At 44.4% G+C, this 23900-nt stretch overlaps 1 protein-coding gene across 1 annotated transcript in view; it reads left to right on the top strand.

Annotated features, from left to right (window-relative positions):
* The window catches only part of ADAMTS13 (ADAM metallopeptidase with thrombospondin type 1 motif 13), a 35971-nt gene that overhangs the window by 1142 nt on the left and 10929 nt on the right, over positions 1–23900 (top strand). Inside the window, exons 3-20 of the mRNA XM_066582026.1 lie at positions 1777–1925; positions 5504–5587; positions 5885–6009; positions 6647–6793; positions 8553–8687; positions 8963–9113; positions 14839–14943; positions 15400–15551; positions 17371–17434; positions 17603–17729; positions 18027–18172; positions 19718–19838; positions 19954–20034; positions 21096–21277; positions 21354–21489; positions 21582–21711; positions 22098–22287; positions 22381–22480. Of these exons, the coding sequence (XP_066438123.1) occupies positions 1777–1925; positions 5504–5587; positions 5885–6009; positions 6647–6793; positions 8553–8687; positions 8963–9113; positions 14839–14943; positions 15400–15551; positions 17371–17434; positions 17603–17729; positions 18027–18172; positions 19718–19838; positions 19954–20034; positions 21096–21277; positions 21354–21489; positions 21582–21711; positions 22098–22287; positions 22381–22480 (2325 nt within the window). The remainder of the gene's footprint in view (positions 1–1776; positions 1926–5503; positions 5588–5884; positions 6010–6646; positions 6794–8552; positions 8688–8962; positions 9114–14838; positions 14944–15399; positions 15552–17370; positions 17435–17602; positions 17730–18026; positions 18173–19717; positions 19839–19953; positions 20035–21095; positions 21278–21353; positions 21490–21581; positions 21712–22097; positions 22288–22380; positions 22481–23900) is intronic.

A 23900-nucleotide genomic window follows, 5' to 3' on the forward strand; every position in this document is an offset into this window, starting at 1 on the left:
TTTGGAGCTTGGGAATCTCTGGCCATAAGGAAAATTGGCAAAAATAATTCTATATTAGATTTTCCTACAATTTGTACGCTGTTTCCAATACCTGGTAGTGTGTGTTGGTCCTGACCTGTCATTCATTCTTTTAGGAATATGAGTTTTGATTTAGTTTATACTGTATCACATCATTTTGTTGTCCCGGACCCGGCACTGACTCTTTGCTTTATGTGTTCAGATGAACTTCCAGCTTTCTAGTCAGTTATTATCTCCCAGATCTCGCCTAGCAATTGCCCAATAACAGAGATCTTCAGATGCACCTTCATTGAATGGAGTTATTAATTCCATTAATCTTAAAAATCATTTGAAGGAACCATATTCTTAGAGATACGTTACTAAAACCTTCTCATTTTCTTCCTGGGCATCTTGGATGGAATATTCCGTTTAAAACCCCTCAAGATGTACACATAATCTACATTGTTCTTTTTTCAGGCCCGTGTGCCATGGGAGACAATATGGGCTGTTGTTTTGATCTGCTCAACCCTTGCTTCTTTCTATTTATTTTTCCTTTCTATGGTACTCGGTGATGGTGTTAGGGCTCTGGGTGTAGACCCATTGTGCTAATCAACCAAACCTGGCTTTTAGACCAGACCTGTTATGGCTGGCAGCTGACCCCAGAGGTCAGAGGTGCTGGGACATGGAAAACTCAGATAGGTAACTTACCCTTAGTTGAGCAGGAAGCTGGGAAGACCCCTGCCTATTAGCAGGGTAGGCGTCCTGATAAGAACGGCCCCACACTGGAACCTTGGGGCTGACTATCCCTGACAGGAAAGAGGGACAGTGTATACAAAGCACAGAACAAGACTGACTACCATAGAAAGAGGAACAATGCGCAGAGTGGACAGAAATGGACAGACGCACAGGCTAAAGCAAAAAGCAAGAACATATAAAATAAACAGATACAGATACTGAATCCAAAGACAGAACAGTCTTAAGACAGGCAACCTACCATGCTTCCCCCCAAATAAGACCCTGTCTTGTAGAAATTTTTGCCCCAAAGAGGCACTAGGTCCTATTTTCGGGGAGGTCTTATTTTACTTACCTAGCAGGCTCGATCCACGTCCATCAAATAGGTTCATCCAGCGCTGCATTGATTGGCTGAGTTGCGCTGCTCGAAAAGCCAATCAATAGCCATCGTGTTGTGGAGACGTGATTTATGAATTGGCTAGCTGCGGCTCACTTTATTCCTACTCCTATTTTTTTTAATCTTTACTCATTATCTTTTTGTACACTTATCCAGTTATTTTACATATACACACTTTAACACCCATTGTTCCCATGTTGTTATATGTCTACCGAGTCTTTGTTTCAGAGTTCCTTCACACGAACATATTGTTACAGTGTATTACATACACGGGTGTTGCGCACGTTATACGCTGTACCAATCTGCCATAAGCTCCAATGTTGCTGCTGACACATATTGTACAAAATATGCGGACAATAAAGATCCAATTATCTCCTATCTTGACGAGTATTACACACGTCAACATACTGCATGGCGATCGGTGGCACACAGCAAGTACACAATGTCATTGCGTGGCAGTGAAATGTGGGTGAAACACGCTCTTGTGAAGCCGTCCTTAGACTCAGGCTGTTACCTCTCAAGTTTGTTTTGTTATGTTAATATTAATTATTTCAAAATAATTGCAATAAAGGAATAATTATTTTCAAAACAACATATCTGACTTAATGATACGTGCATTACTTTGCGCATCTTCTTTGCTCCTCTTGTAGAGTCATTCAATGTTCCCCATGTCCATCAAATACAGAAGAGAGCTGTTCTTGGTGTGAAACACTTGGAACTCCTTGTGGTCGTGGGTCATGATGTCCACCAGTTTCACCAGGAGGACACAGAACGATATGTTCTTACTAATCTCAATATTGTAAGTATGTACGTTTGGTATTTAAGAATTGGGTAGTCTTGACATGGTTGAAGCAGTAGTTTATAGTGTTGACTTGGTTAAACCAATAATTTTATAGTGTTGACTTGGTTGAACCAGTAGTTTATAGTGTTGACTTGGTTGAAGCAGTAGTTTATAGTGTTGACTTGGTTGAACCAGTAGTTTATAGTGTTGACTTGGTTAAACCAATAATTTTATAGTGTTGACTTGGTTGAACCAGTAGTTTATAGTGTTGACTTGGTTGAAGCAGTAGTTTATAGTGTTGACTTGGTTGAAGCAGTAGTTTATAGTGTTGACTTGGTTGAACCAGTAGTTTATAGTGTTGACTTGGTTGAAGCAGTAGTTTATAGTGTTGACTTGGTTGAAGCAGTAGTTTATAGTGTTGACTTGGTTGAAGCAGTAGTTTATAGTGTTGACTTGGTTGAACCAGTAGTTTATAGTGTTGACTTGGTTGAACCAGTAGTTTATAGTGTTGACTTGGTTGAAGCAGTAGTTTATAGTGTTGACTTGGTTGAACCAGTAGTTTATAGTGTTGACTTGGTTAAACCAATAATTTTATAGTGTTGACTTGGTTGAACCAGTAGTTTATAGTGTTGACTTGGTTGAACCAGTAGTTTATTGTGTTGACTTGGTTGAAGCAGTAGTTTATAGTGTTGACTTGGTTGAAGCAGTAGTTTATAGTGTTGACTTGGTTGAACCAGTAGTTTATAGTGTTGACTTGGTTGAAGCAGTAGTTTATAGTGTTGACTTGGTTGAAGCAGTAGTTTATAGTGTTGACTTGGTTAAACCAATAATTTTATAGTGTTGACTTGGTTGAACCAGTAGTTTATAGTGTTGACTTGGTTAAACCAATAATTTTATAGTGTTGACTTGGTTGAAGCAGTAGTTTATAGTGTTGACTTGGTTAAACCAATAATTTTAGTGTTGACTTGGTTGAAGCAGTAGTTTATAGTGTTGACTTGGTTGAAGCAGTAGTTTATAGTGTTGACTTGGTTGAAGCAGTAGTTTATAGTGTTGACTTGGTTGAAGCAGTAGTTTATAGTGTTGACTTGGTTGAAGCAGTAGTTTATAGTGTTGACTTGGTTGAACCAGTAGTTTATTGCGTTGACTTGGTTGAACCAGTAGTTTATTGCGTTGACTTGGTTGCACCAGTAGTTTATTGCGTTGACTTGGTTGAAGCAGTAGTTTATAGTGTTGACTTGGTTGAACCAGTAATTTATTGTGTTGACTTGGTTGAACCAGTAGTTTATTGTGTTGACTTGGTTGAACCAGTAGTTTATAGAGTTGACTTGCTGAAGCAGTAGTTTATAGTGTTGACTTGGTTGAAGCAGTAGTTTATAGTGTTGACTTGGTTGAAGCAGTAGTTTATAGTGTTGACTTGGTTGAAGCAGTAGTTTATAGTGTTAACTTGGTTGAACCAGTAGTTTATTGTGTTGACTTGGTTGAACCAGTAGTTTATTGTGTTGACTTGGTTGAAGCAGTAGTTTATAGTGTTGACTTGGTTGAAGCAGTAGTTTATAGTGTTGACTTGGTTGAAGCAGTAGTTTATAGTGTTGACTTGGTTGAAGCAGTAGTTTATAGTGTTGACTTGGTTGAACCAGTAGTTTATTGTGTTGACTTGGTTGAAGCAGTAGTTTATAGTGTTGACTTGGTTGAAGCAGTAGTTTATAGTGTTGACTTGGTTGAAGCAGTAGTTTATAGTGTTGACTTGGTTGAAGCAGTAGTTTATAGTGTTGACTTGGTTGAAGCAGTAGTTTATAGTGTTGACTTGGTTGAAGCAGTAGTTTATAGTGTTGACTTGGTTGAACCAGTAGTTTATTGTGTTGACTTGGTTGAACCAGTAGTTTATAGAGTTGACTTGCTGAAGCAGTAGTTTATAGTGTTGACTTGGTTGAAGCAGTAGTTTATAGTGTTGACTTGGTTGAAGCAGTAGTTTATAGAGTTGACTTGCTGAAGCAGTAGTTTATAGTGTTGACTTGGTTGAAGCAGTAGTTTATAGTGTTGACTTGGTTGAAGCAGTAGTTTATAGTGTTGACTTGGTTGAACCAGTAGTTTATTGTGTTGACTTGGTTGAAGCAGTAGTTTATAGTGTTGACTTGGTTGAACCAGTAGTTTATAGTGTTGACTTGGTTGAACCAGTAGTTTGTGTTGACTTGGTTGAACCAGTAGTTTATTGTGTTGACTTGGTTGAACCAGTAGTTTATAGAGTTGACTTGCTGAAGCAGTAGTTTATAGTGTTGACTTGGTTGAACCAGTAGTTTATAGTGTTGACTTGGTTGAACCAGTAGTTTATAGTGTTGACTTGGTTGAAGCAGTAGTTTATAGTGTTGACTTGGTTGAATTAGTAGTTTATTGTGTTGACTTGGTTGAAGCAGTAGTTTATAGTGTTGACTTGGTTGAAGCAGTAGTTTATAGTGTTGACTTGGTTGAACCAGTAGTTTATAGTGTTGACTTGGTTAAACCAGTAGTTTATAGTGTTGACTTGGTTGAACTAGCATTCATGAGAAAACAGCCTTTCAACTATCTAGAAACCTATGAGATCACAGTGGTCACATCACCTTCAAGCTGTCTTCTGATGTAGAGAAGATGTACCAACATTCTTACGCTCATTAAAACTCAATAAACTGATGTAATCTGTCACATATAATCCAACACGGCTTTAAAATGACTGGCATCTCACTCCTTGAGCTACCCATCCAACTGGTCAAACCCTCCAATGCGTTGTCTTCTGCTTGCAATATCTTCATTTTGAAGGGATTTCAGCAAGTACATTTCACTTTGGTAATGTCTCAAGACTTTTCAGTAAATACTTACTAAGTGCATCAATCTGATTGAACCATGCCTGCCGTGACTACTGCATTAAAGGGGTTGTCCCGCGCCGAAACAGGTTTTTTTTTTTTCAATAGCCCCCCCGTTCGGCGCGAGACAAACCCGATGCAGGGGTTTAAAGAAAAAAACGGATAGTGCTTACCTGAATCCCCGCGCTCCGGTGACTTCTTACTTACCTTGCGAAGATGGCCGCCGGGATCTTCACCCTCGGTGGACCGCAGGTCTTCTGTGCGGTCAATTGCCGATTCCAGCCTCCTGATTGGCTGGAATCGGCACACGTGATGGGGCGGAGCTACGAGGAGCCGCTCTCTGGCACGAGCGGCCCCATTCAGAAGACAGAAGACCGGACTGCGCAAGCGCGTCTAATCGGGCGATTAGACGCTGAAAATTAGACGGCACCATGGAGACGAGGACGCTAGCAATGGAACAGGTAAGTGAATAACTTCTGTATGGCTCATAATTAATGCACGATGTATATTACAAAGTGCATTAATATGGCCATACAGAAGTGTATACCCCCACTTTGTTTCGCGGGACAACCCCTTTAAGTACAGTATCAACTTCATACCTTTCTACCAACACTTGTCTAATATGAAGGTCCATTAGCTCTTACTAAGGTGAGTGTTTAAGAAATATACTTCTTCCGAAGATACTACTTCTTCGAATGTTCATGAGTGGTTCCACCAAGTTATCCAAGTAATTGTTATGCTGAGCTTCTATATGTTTTATAGGGAGCGGAGTTACTGCGAGATGTCTCGCTTGGTGCTACTCTCCGTGTCCATTTGGTGAAAATGATTATTCTGACTGAGCCGGAGGTAATGAAGTCTTGTGCAGTCCATATACTTATGAGTTTTAACCTCTAACTTTGCTGTGACCATTATTTAGCCATCATTTATCATGCATGAGTAGTGGAATGTTCTATGACAATGTGTAGGTGGCTTTTGAACCACCTGAACAGGATCCACTTGAGCTGCCCATACTTAGCTAAATCTGCCAAAGGTCAAGCTAACAGCCACCAAGAAGCCAATCTATTGTTGCATGTAGAGGCAGCTTAGATCGTAAAACCATTAGGATTTGTATGTGTCACCATGATTGTTCATTTTTTTCATCAGGCTGGTATCCAGGTCAGTGCCAACCTTATGTCCTCCCTGAGAAGTGTCTGTGAGTGGAGCAGAGCCCTGAATCCTCTCAGCGACTCTGACCCACAACATGCTGATCTGGTCCTGTATATCACCAGGTATAAAAATGTCTTGTAATGGAAATTAAAGATTTTTACAAGATTGATGATATGAAGAAGAGGGTAGAGTCCTAGCTCAGTAGTGTCTCTGTTGCATCTCTGGTTCTCCTTCCTCTACCTTACTACCAGCCTATGCAGACATCTTGTAAGGGCCTTTAGAAATCGTCTCATGATTGATGTTATCAGGAAGAGGGTTGAGCCCTAACAGCTTTGCTGCTGTTGGATCCAGTTTCATCCCTAGTTTTCCTGACCTTATCCAACAACCAGCCCTTGCGGACATCTTGTAATGGTCCGCCTAAATCTTCCCACAAATGATGTTATGAATAAGAGGATAGAGTCCAACCTCAGCAGTGTTCCTGTTACATCTCTAGTTCTCTTGATTCTACCCTACCACCAGCCCATGTGGACATCTTGTAATGGTCTTCACAAGTCTTCCCCTGATTGAGGTTATGAAAAAAATATGGAGAGTCCTAGCTTAGCTTTGTCACTGTTGGATTTGGTTGCACCCATGGTTCCCTTGACTCTACTCCACCACCTACCAAATGCAATCATCTTGGCCTTAAAACCAATTACTTGATAACTGGTCTACGCCTTTTCCACACTGCAAATGTTACAACTATGCAATCTCTATTTGAAGGTTTGACCTAGAGTTACCGGATGGAAACAAGCAAGTACGTGGTGTCACTCAGTTAGGAGGGGCCTGCTCTTCTTCCTGGAGTTGCGTGATCACTGAAGACACGGGGTTTGATCTGGGGATCACCATAGCCCATGAAATTGGACACAGGTGATGTACAGTGAGAAAGTAGGCAGTTAATATACAACGTTGTAGATAAGTACATAAGAATGCGAAGTGGAGTGTCAATATGGACATTTGTGGTTATCTACAGTATTTGCCGTGGGCGGAGGTATAGCAACACAAGATTCAGGATACGATGCAGCAGATGCAGTAACCAAAATCTGCAGTGTTTATTTAAGAGTAAAGGAATAAAAGCGAGCAATGGGATAATAAGAGTTAAAGGGGTTTTCCAAGACATAGAGACAAAGTGTAGTGGCTGAAATTAAGAAAAAATTAATACTCGCCTATTTCGTTGGCTCCCCGTCCAGCTCTGCAGACCCGGGGCCCACCGCATAGAGCCCCAATCACAGGCATCAGCAGTGATTCATGCATGGCTGCTGAAGCCCACGAGTTGCTGAGCGGTTACATGCAAATGAACAGCTTGGGTTCACCCGCAGCTTCTTTGGGTCTTGTGTGGAGGGCATCGGGGCTGCAGTGCTGGACGGGAAGCCGCCAGAATAGGTGAATATTCATTTTACCTTAATTTAAGATCATTTTAAGCCGCTAGAATTTTTTAAAATTATGTCCCGAAAGCATATTAGCCTCTTACTCTTTAGCTCAGTACTCTGGAGCAATTCCAGCAACCTGATCGGTTCTGATTCACAATTCCAGCAACCTAATTGGTTGTTTCGGTTGTCTGATTCAACCTGATTGGTTGTTTGGGTTCGCTGATTCAACCTGATTGGTTGTTTGGGCCGAAGTACCGCGTAAAAGGCTAATATGCGTCCCCAAAAAAACCCTTCTAAGCATGGAACTTCTACTTCCGACTAGTTTTGCACTAGCTTCAATGAGCTACATCCTAATATTAATAATACTTTGTGCACAATACAAACTAACAATAATACATTAAGAACAATATGACTGATGTTTTGGTGAGTATTAGTCCTGTTTCACAGAAATACAGATCACGGAATATAGCACACAACTCCTATTTAAGAGTTGGCACTCGCTACTATCCATACAGTCTATCCGAAATACAGCGTACCAAACCGACACAAGGTATCTCTATGACCTTAGGCTCGTGCCCTTTCCTTTACCTATGTTATAGTCCATAAATGATGGCGCAGTAGAAACTTACAAACCTGTACAACAGGCCAATTGCCTGACTATTTGCAACCTTATCGGTGTGAACACCTAGTGTTTGGGTTGAGGCCGGCCTCACCTACGATGTGTTGGGCAGGGGCCACAGCTTCTCTCGATCCCAGAGATCTTACAGTATGGCTAGGGGTTCGGAAGCTCTCCTCTGTCAGGATCTGCATCCATGCTGGCTGTAGTCATGGCACTCTACGCATTTCTGGTCCGTGGAGTGACTGCTCCTCACTATAACAGGAAGCATTGTTCCCAGCTTCTTTAGACTCAGTCCTGCACCAACTCAGTTCTCCTGCTTGTCCCTGTAGTCTCTACACAGCCAGCAGCTACCGTAACCTTACTTTGGTCCCTATGCTCTCTCATTGCACAGCAAAAATTGACCCTTTTCTGCAGGAACCTCATCCAATCAATGAGCGTCCCTTGAGCATGCTCAGTTCTGTTGTGCCAAAAGTTGGTGCAAAGTTTGGCACACATGGAGATTTTGGAGCAATTCTTGGTGCACTTTACAGTCCATCTCTATAGTAACCTTTTAACCCTTTAGGGGAGTCCCTTACATACTGAATAGATAGATATTGTCGTCTTTTTCTGGTCTTGATATATTTTATCGTCTTGCCTGCAGTTTTGGAATAAATCATGACGGAACTGGAAACCGCTGCAGTGGCGGTGGGAAAATCATGGCAGCCGAGGGAAGCCACAACAGTGTCCACTTGACGTGGTCAGATTGCAGTAGAGAGCAGTTCCTTCAGTTCCTCAGGTACCTAGCCCTTCAGTATGACTGAGAGTGTCCCCTTTTATAACCCAACTCAGGATATCCTGATATGTCCTATGCGGTGTTACATAGGACTGCAGGTAAGCCTATTGCATTACATGGGGATTAAGTAGAAGTCCTTCCTTTAGACTTTCCATTCCTTTGAAAAACACTTCTGGGCTTGGATGAAAAAACTGCATCAAAAACTTCTTCTGTGGTGTTTTTCCCAAAACCGCTGTGTGTGAAAGCACCTTGAACCCTCTGACTTTATGTTTCTGCAGCAGTGATCAAGCAGGCTGTATTGATGACCTTCCAGCATTAGAGAGTAATATCCCTGGCTGGAAGCCTGGCCTGTATTATGGAGCCGATGAACAATGTAAAATCGCATTCGGGAGCTCGGCGCTCGCCTGCACGTTTTCCCGTAATGATCTGGTAAGAAGAGATTTATTAGTTTTGCAACCAGTTGTTTGTATTGCTTCCATGAAAGTTAACCCTTTCCAATCCACTGTCTGACATCTGAAGACATTATGATTTAAGGCTCTACAGCTCCGATGTTGGAAGACGTCCGTCAGGGTTCTCTTACTGTATATTGCCAGCCTCTCTGTTGTTGGAGCCTAACCAACGTGTCACCGCATGCAGTACTGGCTTTAGCCAGCAGATAGCGCCGTTGTATAATGGCAGAAAAAGAGTAAGCCCCCTAGGAAAACCAGGATACAAATTGGATTGGAAAGGGTTAACCCTTTCCAATCCAATTTGTATCCTGGTTTTGCTAGGGGGCTTACTCTTTTTCTGCTGTAATACAATAGCGCCATCTGCTGGCTAAAGCCAGTACTGCATAAGGTGACACGTTGGATAGGCTCCAACAGCAGAGAGGCTAGCAATACACAGTAAGAGAACCCCGACGGACGTCTTCCAACATCGGAGCTGTACAGCCTTAAATCATAATGTCTTCAGGCGTCAGACAGTGCATTGGAAAGGGTTAAATGTTGCAGACATTCTTCATTAAAGTGTATAAGCACTTTCAGATGACTTTTCAAAATAAGCTGCCGACATGTACAACATGAGGAATAACACTATATGCCACCATTATATGACTTGCAATCTGCAGTTATCGGCAGTTTTCCCCTCTGCAGGCTCCTTATCTAATTGTCAGTTCTCTCTGAGCTGGTTGGAGGAACATGCTGTTATTCTGTCTTCTATACACTACACATGGAGAAAACAGCAGATTCTGCTCCTTAGGCCTCCCGCACACAGGCATATTCGCATTGTAGAGTCCACGGCGGGCATCCGCCTCCGGACTCCGCAGCAAATACAGCCCATAGTATTCAATAGCAAAATGGCATTTCATCTTCACGAGCGGAAATTGATTGCGATTTTCCACTCGCAGGGAACAACAATCGCATGCTGCGATTTTGTGCGGGATGCTCATGGCCGGCTTCCATTGAAGTCAATGGAAGCAGTCCGTCCCGCGGCACTTCTGCAGTGAGTACTGCGGAAGTATCGCAGGATACAAGTCAACCCCGACAGCACATCTGCAGCGTGTGCAGAAGCTGCCGGACGGGTAAGCTGGGGTGACCGGCCGGGTACAGGGTTGAACTCCGCTGCCGGAATCCCGCATGCGGGGTCTGACGCGCCCGTGTGCAGGAGGCTTTAGGGCTTTGACAGACGAATGTATGTGCACATGTGTTCTCTGCAATGGAGTGTATTTGCGCATGTACAAGGCTTGTCTGCAGGGTCACACCCTTCCCTTTGATTTTAGAAGTGGCCTTCTACTATTGGGGCTGATCACCCAGGAAGTCGTCCACCGACGTCTGCTGGAGATTTAGGTACCGATCTGCATTGAGAGTCCCTGGAATAAAAACAAGTCCAACGACAGCTCCGTGAATGTACCATAACAGAAGGAGCCACTTCCAGCACACTTCTGTACTTCAGTCCTAGCAGCGGTCACTTCAGGGTGAGCGCCTCAATCCTGCCTTTGCTGTAGAGCGGCACACTGCCCCCTGCTGGTGTGATGGTCTGGGGACCATTGCATACGACAGTCGGTCCCCCTAGTAGTGGTACGAGGGACAATGACAGCTCAGCAATATGTTCAGGACATCCTGCAGCCACATGTGCTCCCCATATCACATCTTATATCCAAGCTAGAGGTGGTACAACAAGGTACTAGAGCCTCCATGCCCGCCCGTATCACATCTTGTATCCAAGCTAGAGGTGGTACAACAGGGTCCTAGAGCCTCCCTACAAGGGGTCGGTTCTCCACAATAAATGATCCTTTTGCTCTGATATTGTAATCACCTCCTTATATCCACGTTACAATCACAGAGATAAAGTCTCATTCCATCCCGACGACTTCTAGGGGAGGGATTGGTCTGACAAGGAGTGTATCTTTACTGCCTTTATTTCTCTCCCCTCAGTTATTTCATCCATGCTATGTACTTATATTATGTCACTCCTCTGGTTGATCATGTCTGCAGTCTGTAAAGATTCCTGGTTTTTACTATGAAATATGTAGGTTATTTCTTTCATGTCTTTTTATTATGACGTATTTGTTTGTGAACTGGATAATCTGTTTTACGTTAATTAGATGCCGTAATGTTAGTATGAACCGTTGTTTCATCACACCGCTCAGTTCCTTAAGTTTAGAGGTGTAAGGAGCTACTCTAAAGGCCTAAAATGTTGCCATGGAGATGTGACGCGCCAAAATTTGTGCCAAATTTCAGTACATTGGAACTGAGCATGCTCAGTAGGAACTATCTAGAGCAGTGCTTCCCAACTCCAGTCCTCAAGGATTTCCGCAGTATTGCACACCTTTTTGTGCTGGGCAGAGAGAGCTGGAGGTGCTGCAGATGCTGAGCAGAGAGAGCTGGAGGTGCTGCAGATGCTGAGCAGAGAGAGCTGGAGGTGCTGCAGATGCTGAGCAGAGAGAGATGGAGGTGCTGCAGATACTGGGCATAAGAGAGCTGATGAGCTGCTGACTGTGAAGGGAAGCTGCTGGTGCTACTAAGGAAGGACAGTGACTAGAGACAGCCTGGTATCTGGAGCCAAGAGAGAGTGAGAGCCAGTGTTGTTTCTCCAGTCTAGCGAGACACCTGGACAATCATAAGGATCTATGGTAATTGCGGTTAAGGGGTGCTCCTGACCCTCGACTAGCCTGGGTCAGTTGAAATGAGTAATCACAGACAAAATATTGTTAGTGAGGCTAGCCTCAATCTGACAATAGGTGTGCAAACCGAGTATAGGGTTAAATACAGTGTATTAGTAGGAATGCTAATGTGTTTCCCTGAAAATAAGACACTGTCTTATATCAATTTTTGCCTCAAAAGAGGCACAGTTTCTTATTCTTAGGGGGGTCTTATAATACTTACCTGGCAGCTTGCGGTCGGGTCCCTCGCGCTGATCCTTGTCGCTGCTGCAGGCTTCTGTGTTTACCTGCATGTCGACAGAGCAGTTCTTTTAGGTAGTGTGCTTGAATACCCCGCCTCCAGCAAGCTAATGCTCTGATTGGTTAATTGAGCTCCGCGTCAGCCAATGAACCAATTGGCACTTGATTAACCAATCACAGCCATTCATTGAATTACATCATTGAATGGCTGTGATTGGTTAATCGAGTGCCCTCTTTCATTGGCTGACACGGCGCTCAATTAACCAGAGGATTAGCTTGCTGGAGGCAGCGTATTCATGCCCTGCTACCAGGAAGAACTGCTCTGTCGGCATGCAGGAGGACACGGAAGCCTACAGAAGTGCCGAAGCCCAGCGCAAGCGACCCGAACGATGGCTCCAGGTTGAGTATGGTTTTTTTTTTTTTTTTTTTTTTTTTACATATAGTATAGCTAGGACTTATTTTCGGGGGAAGACTTATATTTCAAGCCCCACCACCTTCCCCGAAAATCTACTTAGGGCTTATTATCGGAGAAACACGGAGATAGATCTTGCATTGCGGACGGTAACATTATGCAAGTTTCTGCTGGAACCCGAGTTATGGACTGTTATTACAAGGGGGCATTATACGTGAATGCGGGAACCAGCTTTTCTAGGGAATTGCATTGGAATGTTAACCTATAAATGAAAGCTGTGTCGCTGCGCCATATCTTCCATAATGGACATTGTGTGAATGGGTGCTGATAATAGCCAAGTGTTATTCATACTGTTCTTCCAGAATTATTTCCCATGGGATTATCCTTAGGATCTCGTTAGCGACAAGTGATTCTAAGTAAAAAAGGTCTAATTGTGTAACTATACTATTATTCTTCATTTCTATGATTATCAATAAACATGTTAAACCTTGGTTACTCCGTCTGCTGCATCGTATCCTGTATGCTCTTCTCATTCATTCTGTATTAACCCTGGGCTCTTACCCCCTGAGTTATATTGTCTCATACATTTCTCTATAGTCAATGAAGCTGATTGTAACATTCTGCTCTGTGGCTCACCGCTGGTTTCACGCTGCAGTGATTGTCGGAGTTAGCGCTAGTTCACAATGACTCTTGAATTATGCAGATTAGGTTTTTGTTCCACATTTTCCTCTTGCCTTTCTATTTCTTTGTGCAGAACTGATGTTTTTCGCTACATTTATTCTTGAGTGCAGCTCGGTTTTGTTTTATGTATTTGTGATTCAGTGCTGGGGGATTGACCTCACCTAACTTTAATGAGGGCACCGGTTGTACTGGCATTTCTTTGTAACCCCTTCCTGTATATGTATGTCCCGAGTGGGAAGGGGTTCGCACGGAAGGACGTATATTTACATCATATGGATGGTGCAGGCTCAGGAGATGAGCGTGCGCCATCCACAGCGGAAGATGGCTGTGACTGATAGACGATCTTCCGCTGCAACACGGGACCCCACTGTTAACCCCTTACATGCAGCGATGAATGTCGATTGTGGCATGTAAGTAGTTAACAGAAGGAGAGTGCTTCCTTTATGATGTCATTGGCCCTCCAGTATGAAATCGTGGAGGGCTGATGGGCTGCCATGGCAACCGGAGATTTTGGGCATATTCATGATTGTATTTTCATCATGCTTAGGCTGGATTCAGACGACCGTATATCGGCTCGGTTTTCACGCCCAGCCAATATACGTTGTCTCTCTCTGCAGGGGGGGGGAAGCCTGGAAGAGCCAGGAGCAGTGCTCTGAGCTCCCGCCCCCTCTCTGCCTCCTCTCCACCCCTCTGCACTATTTGCAATGGGGAGAAGCGGGGCGGGGCTAATTCTTGGAATTTAGCCCCGCCCACATCCTGCCTCCTTTCATTGCAAATAGTGCAGAGGGGCGGAGAGGGGGTGGAGAGGAGGCAGAGAAGTGGCGGGAGCTCAGTTGCTGCTCCTGGCTCTTCCATCCTCCCCCCCCCCCTGCAGATAAGGACATCGTATATCGGCTCGGCGTGAAAACCGAGCCGATATACGGTCGTCTGAATCCACCCTCATAGTGTGCAACACATAGAAACTAGGACTGGGGAGAGGTGGAACACAGCCAGCAGGCGTGAGGGCGAAAGAGCTGATAGCAGTCACTGCCCAGTACTCAGACTGCATGAACATGTCATTAACAATAGCCTCTGGATCTGCCATAGCAAGTACTGGCAAGTAAATCGTATAATACACAGCAATATAGAAGTACTGCAGCATATTATCTGAGTGATCATAAGATGGCAGGTTCAAGACATGAGGTGGAAAAAATGAAGATATAAAAAAAATTCTCAGAAAAAATTATTGTAAAAAGGTGGAAAAATTAAAACCTGTATATCATTTTGGTATTGTGATAATTATTCATATCGACCTGCAGACAAAAAAAAATTAAAGTTATACATTACATTGTATGTACCCCAAAATGGTACCAATAAAAACTACAGCTTGCCACGCAAAGAACAAGCCCTTATGTGGCTGTTGGTTGAAAAATAAAAAGTTACGGCTGTGAAAAGTGGAGATTTTCCTCCCAAATTGTTGCGTCCTTAGGTCCAAAATAGGCCACGTCCTTAAGGGGTTAAATGTGGAATATTGTGCACTTCTCTAAGATCTGATGAAGGCGCCCATTTGGCACGGATCCGTGGGATCTCCATTAAAGGCATTTCTTCATCCCATTGAACATGCTCTTTGATCTTGCACTTTTTGTTCTATCCGTTCCTCAGTAGACGCCGGCCACTTCAGGAGTTTCTTCTCTGTCTTGTAGGACATATGCAGCGTCCTCTCCTGTCACATCAATCAACAAGACCGCTCCAGCTGCAACCGTCTTCTTGTCCCATTGCTTGACGGCACCGAATGTGGAGAGAACAAGGTAAAAGTTATTAATTTGGCAGCAGTTGTGTCAGGCAGACAGATGTGGATCCGCGTTGCCACACACTGATTTGGCTTAGGGCTATATCTAGAGATGGCTCTAGGGGAACCTCAGTTTTCACCCTTGACCCCTCCAACGGGATTTGTTCTTCGCTGTGGAGTCCCCAAGTCGTTACTCACAGAAATAATTTCAGTAGTGTGGCTGCTGACAATACACAGATGTAACCAGAAGCCGAGGTTGGGGCGGGCAAGCATAAACTTCAACAGGAGTATCAGGCAGATGAGAGGCAGATAGCGCGGTCTAGAAACGTAGCCGAGGTTAGCGGAATAGAAGTCAAATAGTCAGAGTCAGCTAGGAGCTGCAGCTTTGTAAACCTGGGGAGTCACAGTTTGGAAACCATTGGTCTATACTTTATACGGTTCTTGGATCCTATGGTTCCTCATGTTCTTTCCTCAGTGGTGTCATAAGGGTCGCTGTACTTCTCTTGAGGAACTGAATCCAGTATCAGTGGTCCATGGAGTCTGGTCTGGCTGGAGCAGTTTTACTTCCTGTTCGCGCAGTTGTGGAGGGGGAGTAATTGTCAGGAAACGTCAATGCAACAACCCAAGGTAACTAGTTAAAGTTAAAGCTTTTTAGCCCAACCAATGCTGATGGTTATAGATTTCCATAACTGTCTAGAAGAACATTGGAGAAGGCCACTTATGGAAGGTTCCTAAAAGGGCATGAAGGGGAAATTTGCCCAAAAGTGATCTTCTTATGTGTCGTGAAAAGGTGTCCGTAGATCACATCCTTGTCTCTGGGCTTGAACCTCCATCAGGAAGGCCACATGAGTGTTGGCACCCTACAGGAAGCTGTAGCCCCCTAGGCCAGTGATTCCTAACCAGGATGCCGCAGCACCCCAGTGCTCTTTATGAAGAAACTCTTATCTTTATCTAGGGGGTGCACCGCATGCTAGGCATACTTGCTAGAAGTATAAGCCCTAAGGCTACCTACTAGAGGAGTCTACCAGAGACGAGTGGGGGAGTGTGACCATTACTCATCAAGACTGTCATTGCTGTCATCCTCCTTCTGCTGCGATCAGCACAATATGATTCTCAGGATGTGATTATTGGTGGTGAAGGGGGAAGCTCGGGATGTGATTACTGGAATGGTGAAGCTTTGGTTGTGAGAATTTTTCAGGTGTAACCCAGTGCTAAAAGATTGAAACCCACTGCCCATGGTCTAGAAGAAAGCAGGTTGCATCACCAACATAGAAAGGGGTTCTTTACTGTAAGAGCAGTGAGACTGTGGAACACTCTGCCTGAGGACGTGGTGATGGCAAAATCTATAGAGGAGTTTTAGAGGGGACTAGACGTCTTTCCAGAGCGCTACGATATTCCAGGATATAGACTTTAAGTGACCAGCGGGTTGTTGATCTGGATCTTACATTTAGGTAGGAACTATCAAAGGTTGATCCAGGGATTATTCTGACTGCCATTATGGAGTCGGGAAGGAATTTTTTCACCGGTGGGGCTAATTGGCTTCTGCCTTTTGGGGTTTTTGCCTTCATCTGGATCAACAAGGGGGTTTAAACAGGCTGAACTAGATGGACATTGTCTTCATTCAGCCTAACATACTATGTTATCAGGTTATGGATATCCCAGTATATCTATACAAAAAAATCCCAGCAATGTGATCACAAAAGAATTTAGCATGGATTTGGCCTTTACAATTAAACTTTTTTTTTTCCAGGGCTACAATACTGATGGCCTATCAGATTGGTGGCGGTGTGACCCCTGGAATTCCCACCAGTCAGCTGACTGAGGAGTGCAGCTCTGTACTCTTGGAAGTGGCTGGGCCTGGTATTGCAGCTCATTCCCAGCAACTGCTACCAAAGGCCGCCTAATGACCCGTGCCCCTGCAGAGGCCTGTGGCTCACCGGCTCCTGGTGTCTTCCCTCCCCTGCTATGCACCGACTGCCGGCCAGCCGGCGCATGCACAGGGCAGAGCCGGCCTGGCACTACTGATATTTCTGTGCGGGCCTCTGTGAGACTCGAACAGAAATAGGACATGCCGCGATTTGTTTTCCGCATGTGTTTTCACGCGGACAAATCGCGGCTATGTGCATAGAATTGCATTTTGAAATGCAATCCTATGCAGGCGGGCATGGGCAGAAATTCAGCGGGAAATCCCGCTGCAGAATTTCCGCCCATGTGCAGGGGGCCAAAAGTATGGAGCTGTATCAGATAAAAAAAAGAGAAACTTGAGCAATGCAACGCCTTCAGTCAGTTGAACAGTGGGGGTGTTGGAGTCGGACCCCTAGAGATCTGATATGGAAAATTCCTTTAAATAACTTATTTTGGCTTTACATAGTGTTGGCTAGAGTTACATTGGACAATACGGTTCATTCCTATTCTACTCTGTATTTTGGACTTCTCCTTCCCACAGACCTGCATTTGGCGGTCGCAACTGTGCAGGACCAAGTCTTCAGGCCGAAATGTGTAATACGCAGGTAAGGTACAGGATCCCCTATTACTCTATTAGATTCGTATACCTTATGCTGTATTAAGGAGGTCTCCAACTTGTAGGCCACGTTGGGAGCTGTAGTCTCACAACAGCTGGAGAATCTCAGGTTGGAGACCCCTGCTGTATAAAATGATTGCATGGATTTTTTTTTCAGGCCTGTGACACAACCCAACTGGAGTTTATGACGCAGCAATGTTCTGCCACCAATAAGAAACCGCTTTTCCTCTCTCAAGGTCAGGCTTCCTACTATCAGTGGACATCAGTGGCTGGCTTTGTACAAGGTGAGGGAGATGTTTTCTAAAGTTTTTACTATAATACATTACAAAAAAACCTGTTGCTAAAATATCCAGAGCTTAGGACCTGTCCTTATTTCATTAGACTGATGATGTCATCGTCATGAAATGTTATGTATCGTATAATGGTGGAATATTGGTGGAGACATTTTCAGAGTAGTTTTCCAGAAGGTTGCATCTAGGTTACCCTACTGGTCCACATCTTCACATTTTCCACCTTTCGTTGTATGGGGATGTCTGACCGCAGCCTGGTATTATACTTTGCTTGTATTGTGTATTCCTCAGGGGACGTATTGTGCCAGCACATGTGTCGTACTCAGGGGCAGAACTTCATGGTTAAACGAGGAGAGGCTTTTATGGATGGTACTCGATGTGAGCCAAGTGTCGACACAGATGCTGCCTTCAAGATGTGTGTAGCTGGAAGGTGTAAGGTGAGAACCAGGGAGTTAAAATACATATTATGGGATATCCTGTTAGACTTATGCACTGACGTGCCAAAAGTGATGAAACAGGAACTAATAGCATGTAGAACCCCTCTAGCCCAGTGAAGGGCGAGGTGTAGCAATTCGCTGTGGCATCAATTCCACAAGTGGATGGAAGACATCTGGAGAGATGTTGAGCCATGCCATCTGGATAGCCAACCACCGCTCTGTGGTATACGCAGGTGATGGATCTCAGGTGTAAATTGACCTCTCCACCACATACCATGAGTGCTCGATAGGTCTCATGTTGGGTAAATGTGCAGGCCACACTATTCATAGGAATCCTCCAGAATGCTCATCCAACCAATTCTGGACAACTTGGGGCCGATGACACGATGCATTATCCTGCTGGAATATGCCATCATTGAGGGGGTACATAAATGTCTGAAAATGATCAACAAGCAGTGAAACACAGCGGCACTGGTCAATGACCTGTTTAGGTGGACCAGGGGACTCAGCCCGTGCCATGAGAACCAACCCCTTCATCAGTATGGAACCACCACCAGCTTGCAGAGTGTATTGTTGACAACTGAGGTGTGTAGCTCTATGGAGTCTGCGCCACACATGAACCTTACCATCAACCCAAAACAATTGGTACTGTGATTTATCGGGCCATGCTACATGTTGCCAGTCCTGCAGGGTCCAGTTAGCAATCTTACGAGCCTAGGTGAGGCGCTGTGTCCAGTGTTGTCATGTTAACAGAGGAGCTCTGGTGGGTCTTGTGATGACCATACAACGTACATCCATCTAACGCCCACTATCATGCATCTTCCAAATTTCAATAATACACATTGCCTTGAGATGAGCATGCTGGTCAGTGTTCAACCTCACTCACAAGATAACACAACACAACTTATACAGGTGTGGGCATTCCTGAGCTGTCATCTAAGGTAATGCCACTTCATAATCAATTTACATACAGCCAGGACTTTTGGCATGTCAGTGTATGTCAAGTAGTGTTGGTGTCAAAGGTGCATCAATCCTCATGGTGCTAAGGCCCACCTAAGGCCCATTTGTGTCAGATTTCCAAATTGGCCTACCTGCAGCAACAGTCTGAGTCACTAGCATAACTATAGGGGATGGAGGGGATGCAGTTGCACCCGGGCCCAGGAGCCTTAGGGGGCCCATAAGGCCTCTCTTCTCCATATAGGGAGCCTAGTGCTATGAATAAAGCATTATAGTTGGGACCCTGTTACAGGATTTGCATTGGGGCCCAGGAGCTTCAAGTTACATCTCTGTGTTGAGGGGTTAAGAGAAGTTGGGGGGACCCAAGATAAACTTTTGCACCCGGGCCCACAAGCCTTTAGCTACACACCTGAGTCCAACCAAGTCGGAAATTGTACAAATGTCAATTTGTATCCAACAGCCTTTTGAAGGGAAATCAGGCTTAGATGAATGAACCTGTAGGATATGGATCATGTCATGATACTATAGTAATAGGTGGGAAGTGATTCTTATGAAATACCCTGTATGTAATGCAGGTGTCTTGCTCAGGTCTTTGGCTGTGATGGGGTAATGGATTCTGGGATGGTGACGGACCAGTGTGGGGTATGTGGAGGAGACAACAGCACCTGCAGTATCGTCAGTGGAACCTTCACCGAAGGAATAGCTGGTGGTGAGTGACAAGAAATGTACAAGATGTCACATCTTTTATCTTTGTGTAAGTTACTGCTCCTTATTGTGACCTCTTTATGGAAAGAACACATGATGAACAATTTGTTGTGTTGCAGTGTACGTCACGTTTCTAACACTTCCTGTGGGGTCCACAACCATACAAGTCACCAATCGAAAGCCTCTTTTCACACATTTGGGTAAGCAAGAAGTCCTACAATTCCTTAGCATCAACCCTATTGTCCTCAATGATGAGACCAGCAGTTTGTACTAAATAAGTTATGATATTGTTGTACTTCTGCTGATCCACATGGCCCAAACCTCTGACCTGATGAAGAATAAGGACAAGTATTGTTGGAGCACTGTTCGGCTGTTGCTGGGGCCGAGGTTGGGCGCCGTTACTGTTCATCTACTGCATGCCATGCTCTGTCCTTCTCTGCCTCTCTCATGTATTCCTGTAGGGCTTGCTTAAACTCCCATATTCTCTTTGGCTCCAACCACCCATCTGTATTAGGCATCCTCCACCACCATGGAGAATGCCTAAGTAATCGGTCTCCTATAGCTATTATGACAAAGTCCCAGTTTGTGTATTCTGGTTCTGACCTTTGCCTGACCATTCTGTCTTCCATGCTCCCACACCTTGGCTTTGTATTCTAGACTTAGTAATTGCCTGCTATCTTCCCTGACCTTCTGCCTGGACATTGTTATGGCTCCTGTGTCGCCAGTCCTGATCATAACCAGTCTTCTGGCTATTAATCTGTTCATACCATCAGGTACTATGCCTCGGCCCAGTGCAACATCTGTAGACACACTACCGGGACTATTTTTGAGCGTAACATCTTGGGGACACCACAGTGAAGGTCAAATACCACTTGAAGGGGTCTAGGGTGAAAATTGAGTTACCCAAGTGTTGCCTCCTCAGCCCAAAGTCAAACTAGTGTGTAGCAAGGCAGATCCGCATCTGCCTCTGAGATAGTAGTTTGTATTATCTTACTTTGAGAGTTTTTACTTCTTGTCCACTATTCCAAAGGTGTAAAAGGTCTTACAAAGGAGGTTTGGATAGACATATTTTAAGTAGACAACTCAAGTAGACAACAGTAGTCTGTGTTCTGGAACTTGAGGTGAAGTCATGAAGTCTTCTCAGTAGGAATCCCACCATTTAGTCTCTACATGTGCTTGGTAAAGTATAGTTAATATGTCTGAGAATTGATTTTGCAGCTTACAAAAACAGAAAAAATACTTTTTGGTTTTTTTTGTACAGCTATAAAGAAAAATGCAGAGTATGTTGTAGCCGGAAAGAAAAGTATCTCCTTAAATGTCAGCCATCCTTCAATCTTAGAAGATGAACAGACCAAGTACAGTCTGCTTCTAACACCCGAGAAGCTTCCTCAACAGGAAAGAATCAGTATTGATGGTCCAACCACATCTGAGATGGAGATACAGGTAGGATTCAGCATGACCTGATATGACCTGGATGCATCATAATTAGAGTTGGTATCAATCTTCTTTATTTGTATAGCTTTACCGAAAATATGGTGCAGAATATGGAGAAGTTACAAATCCAGACATTGTCTATAGTTATTATATTCCTGAGAAGGACCATTCATATGTATGGATGTCGATACAAGGACCTTGCTCAGCTACTTGTGGTGGAGGTATGAAGACTTAAGCCATTGTATGTAAAGATTTCCTCATTGTCTGTATTCTATGAATAAGTTAATGACTCGGAATTGTCCCTTCCCTTGAGGTGTTCGGAAGGTACTCCATGAATGCTTTGACCAAACGCTCCAAGAGATGGTTGGATCCAAGTTATGTAATGATTCTCATTTTATTAGGCCCACTGAGGAACCCTGTGGAGATGATCCTTGCCCTCCAAGGTGTGTATTAGAAGGTAACTCTCTAATTAAGGAGTATTTGGAAAGTCCTAAGAATGCCAATAACTACTGCACATCCGGACGTGGATAGGAGGAAAAACGGGACTTCGGCAAATTTCTCTAGGTTTATTGCTGAACCTGAATGCCCCTGTGTTTCCACCAGCAGAGGTCTTTCATATGAGGACTGACTAAGTGGCAGCTTCCTGGAACTACAGCTGAATCTGCCATAAAAGTTTTGTCTACAGAGTCCAAGCTGGTAAAATCCAATCTCTGTGCTCTTCTTGTTCTTCCAAATCTCCTCCTCGTGGAACTGTAGACTGGTAGGACATCTGCAGACAGCAACCAATTGATAGGTGAAGTTACTAAATATATTCCTTTCTTCCTTGTAGATGGAAAGTGTCGGAGCCGGGTCCTTGCTCAGCGGTTTGTGGATCAGGCTTGGCAAAACGTAATGTTTCTTGTGTAAAGTCCCAGTCTGGCTTGGAAGCCATAGTTGATGACTCTAGTTGCTTAAAGCAGGAGAGGCCACCAATCCTGGTCCAGTGTGTAGTCAGCGTATGCCCTGTTGGCTGGGATAGAGTGAGTATTAGGTCCAGCTGAAGCTCAAGAGGGAAATGCTATATATAATGCTGATTAGATTTTAGATGTTACTTGGTTTTTTTGCCTTAACAGATCGTACCGTCAATAAATAAAGACACCTATCTCATGAACAGGACAGATGTCTATGTGTGGAGTCCAGTCCAGGATGAATGCTCTGTTACTTGTGGTACTGGTAAGCATTCTGTCACGTCTGGTCGAGACTGCTGTTGAAAGAAGGGTGAGCAGAATACCAGAGTAGTCTAGACAGACATGTATACGGGAGACTAATGGCAACAATGGAACACCCTGAACCTTCACAACTGGACCTGCCTCGAAGCGGAGCACTGGTCCCAAAAAGGATGACCCTGCTGCATTTATGAGGCAAGGTCTGAAGTCAGAGAGGAACAAGGGAACTTGACCGGGGACTACAGAAGGACTGTGTTACATTTGTCTCCTTAGAGCTGTGGCTCTACAGGTGCTCTGGAGTTCTCCTGCTCAGGTGTGGGGGATTGTGCTGGCTGGGCGTGTATGTCTCCAGTCAGCCAATCACTCTAGGTCAGTACACATAAAAGCTGTCCTCCCAGGTGCGGGTAAGGTCAGCTTTCTCTGTTCTCATTTCTCTCTGTGTGTGGTGTGAGCAGGTTCTATGTGTGGAGGCTGCAAGAAAGGTTTGTGTTTTGGGTTTTGTTTGGTTATGTCGCTGGACTCCTGGTTAGGGTAGGGACTAGCGGTATTGCCGGGAGCCGTGATGTGGCCCACTAGCTTTCATATTTTGGCCGAAATGTCAACAAATACCTGGGATTTATAGCATTAACATCTGCTTCTAGTGTTTGCGTATTGGCTGCTGTATGGTGTGATTATGGCTCTGTGTGTCTTCTTACCCTGTCCTGTTGTCCCTGTTGGTGGTGATGTGTGTATGTGTCCTACCCTGGGTGCATGGTTTCACAAGGGAAGCAAGGGCCCAGATCCAAAGACCGCTGGGCCGCCCCTATTGGGCCACACAGGAAGGCCCTTGGTCATCTTCCTTTGTAGAAGATAGGGAGAGGTGTTGGTGGTTGTTTCACCCGGTGTTCCCTATTCTTTGGTAACGTTTGCATGGGGCCGGTGCTCACTTGCCCACGTGAACGTAACAAACTGGACATAGAACACTGACAACAGACAGATAAGCTGTGAGAACAAAATTGACAATGGACAGACGCAGATAGAGTTCAAGACTGACAACAGACGTATGCTGAGAGTCCTGACAAACCCAGAACAGTAGAAGTATAACCGGCGCCCTCAGCAAGGAGGAGCCGTCTTGTATAACATATGAAAATAGCAGAATAGGCTGTCAATCAACGCAGCCAGCCTGTCAGCTCAACAGCTCTCATAAGCTTAATTACCTGGCTGGGTCATCAATCAGCAACCAGTCCTTCGGCTAAACAGCATCAGGGAGATGTTTAACTCTTGATGACCAGGACTGACTGAAATGTGTGCGCCACATGATCCGGAGCTAATGTTGTGATGTCACTTCAGACCCAATCGCAAGACATGGAAGAAACCAGCACCAATGGCACTGTGACACATTTATCCCTGAATGTTATGACATTACCGCTGGCTGTCAATTGACCCCT

This window comes from Eleutherodactylus coqui, chromosome 10 (assembly GCF_035609145.1).
Source record: "Eleutherodactylus coqui strain aEleCoq1 chromosome 10, aEleCoq1.hap1, whole genome shotgun sequence".
NCBI lineage: Eukaryota > Metazoa > Chordata > Amphibia > Anura > Eleutherodactylidae > Eleutherodactylus > Eleutherodactylus coqui.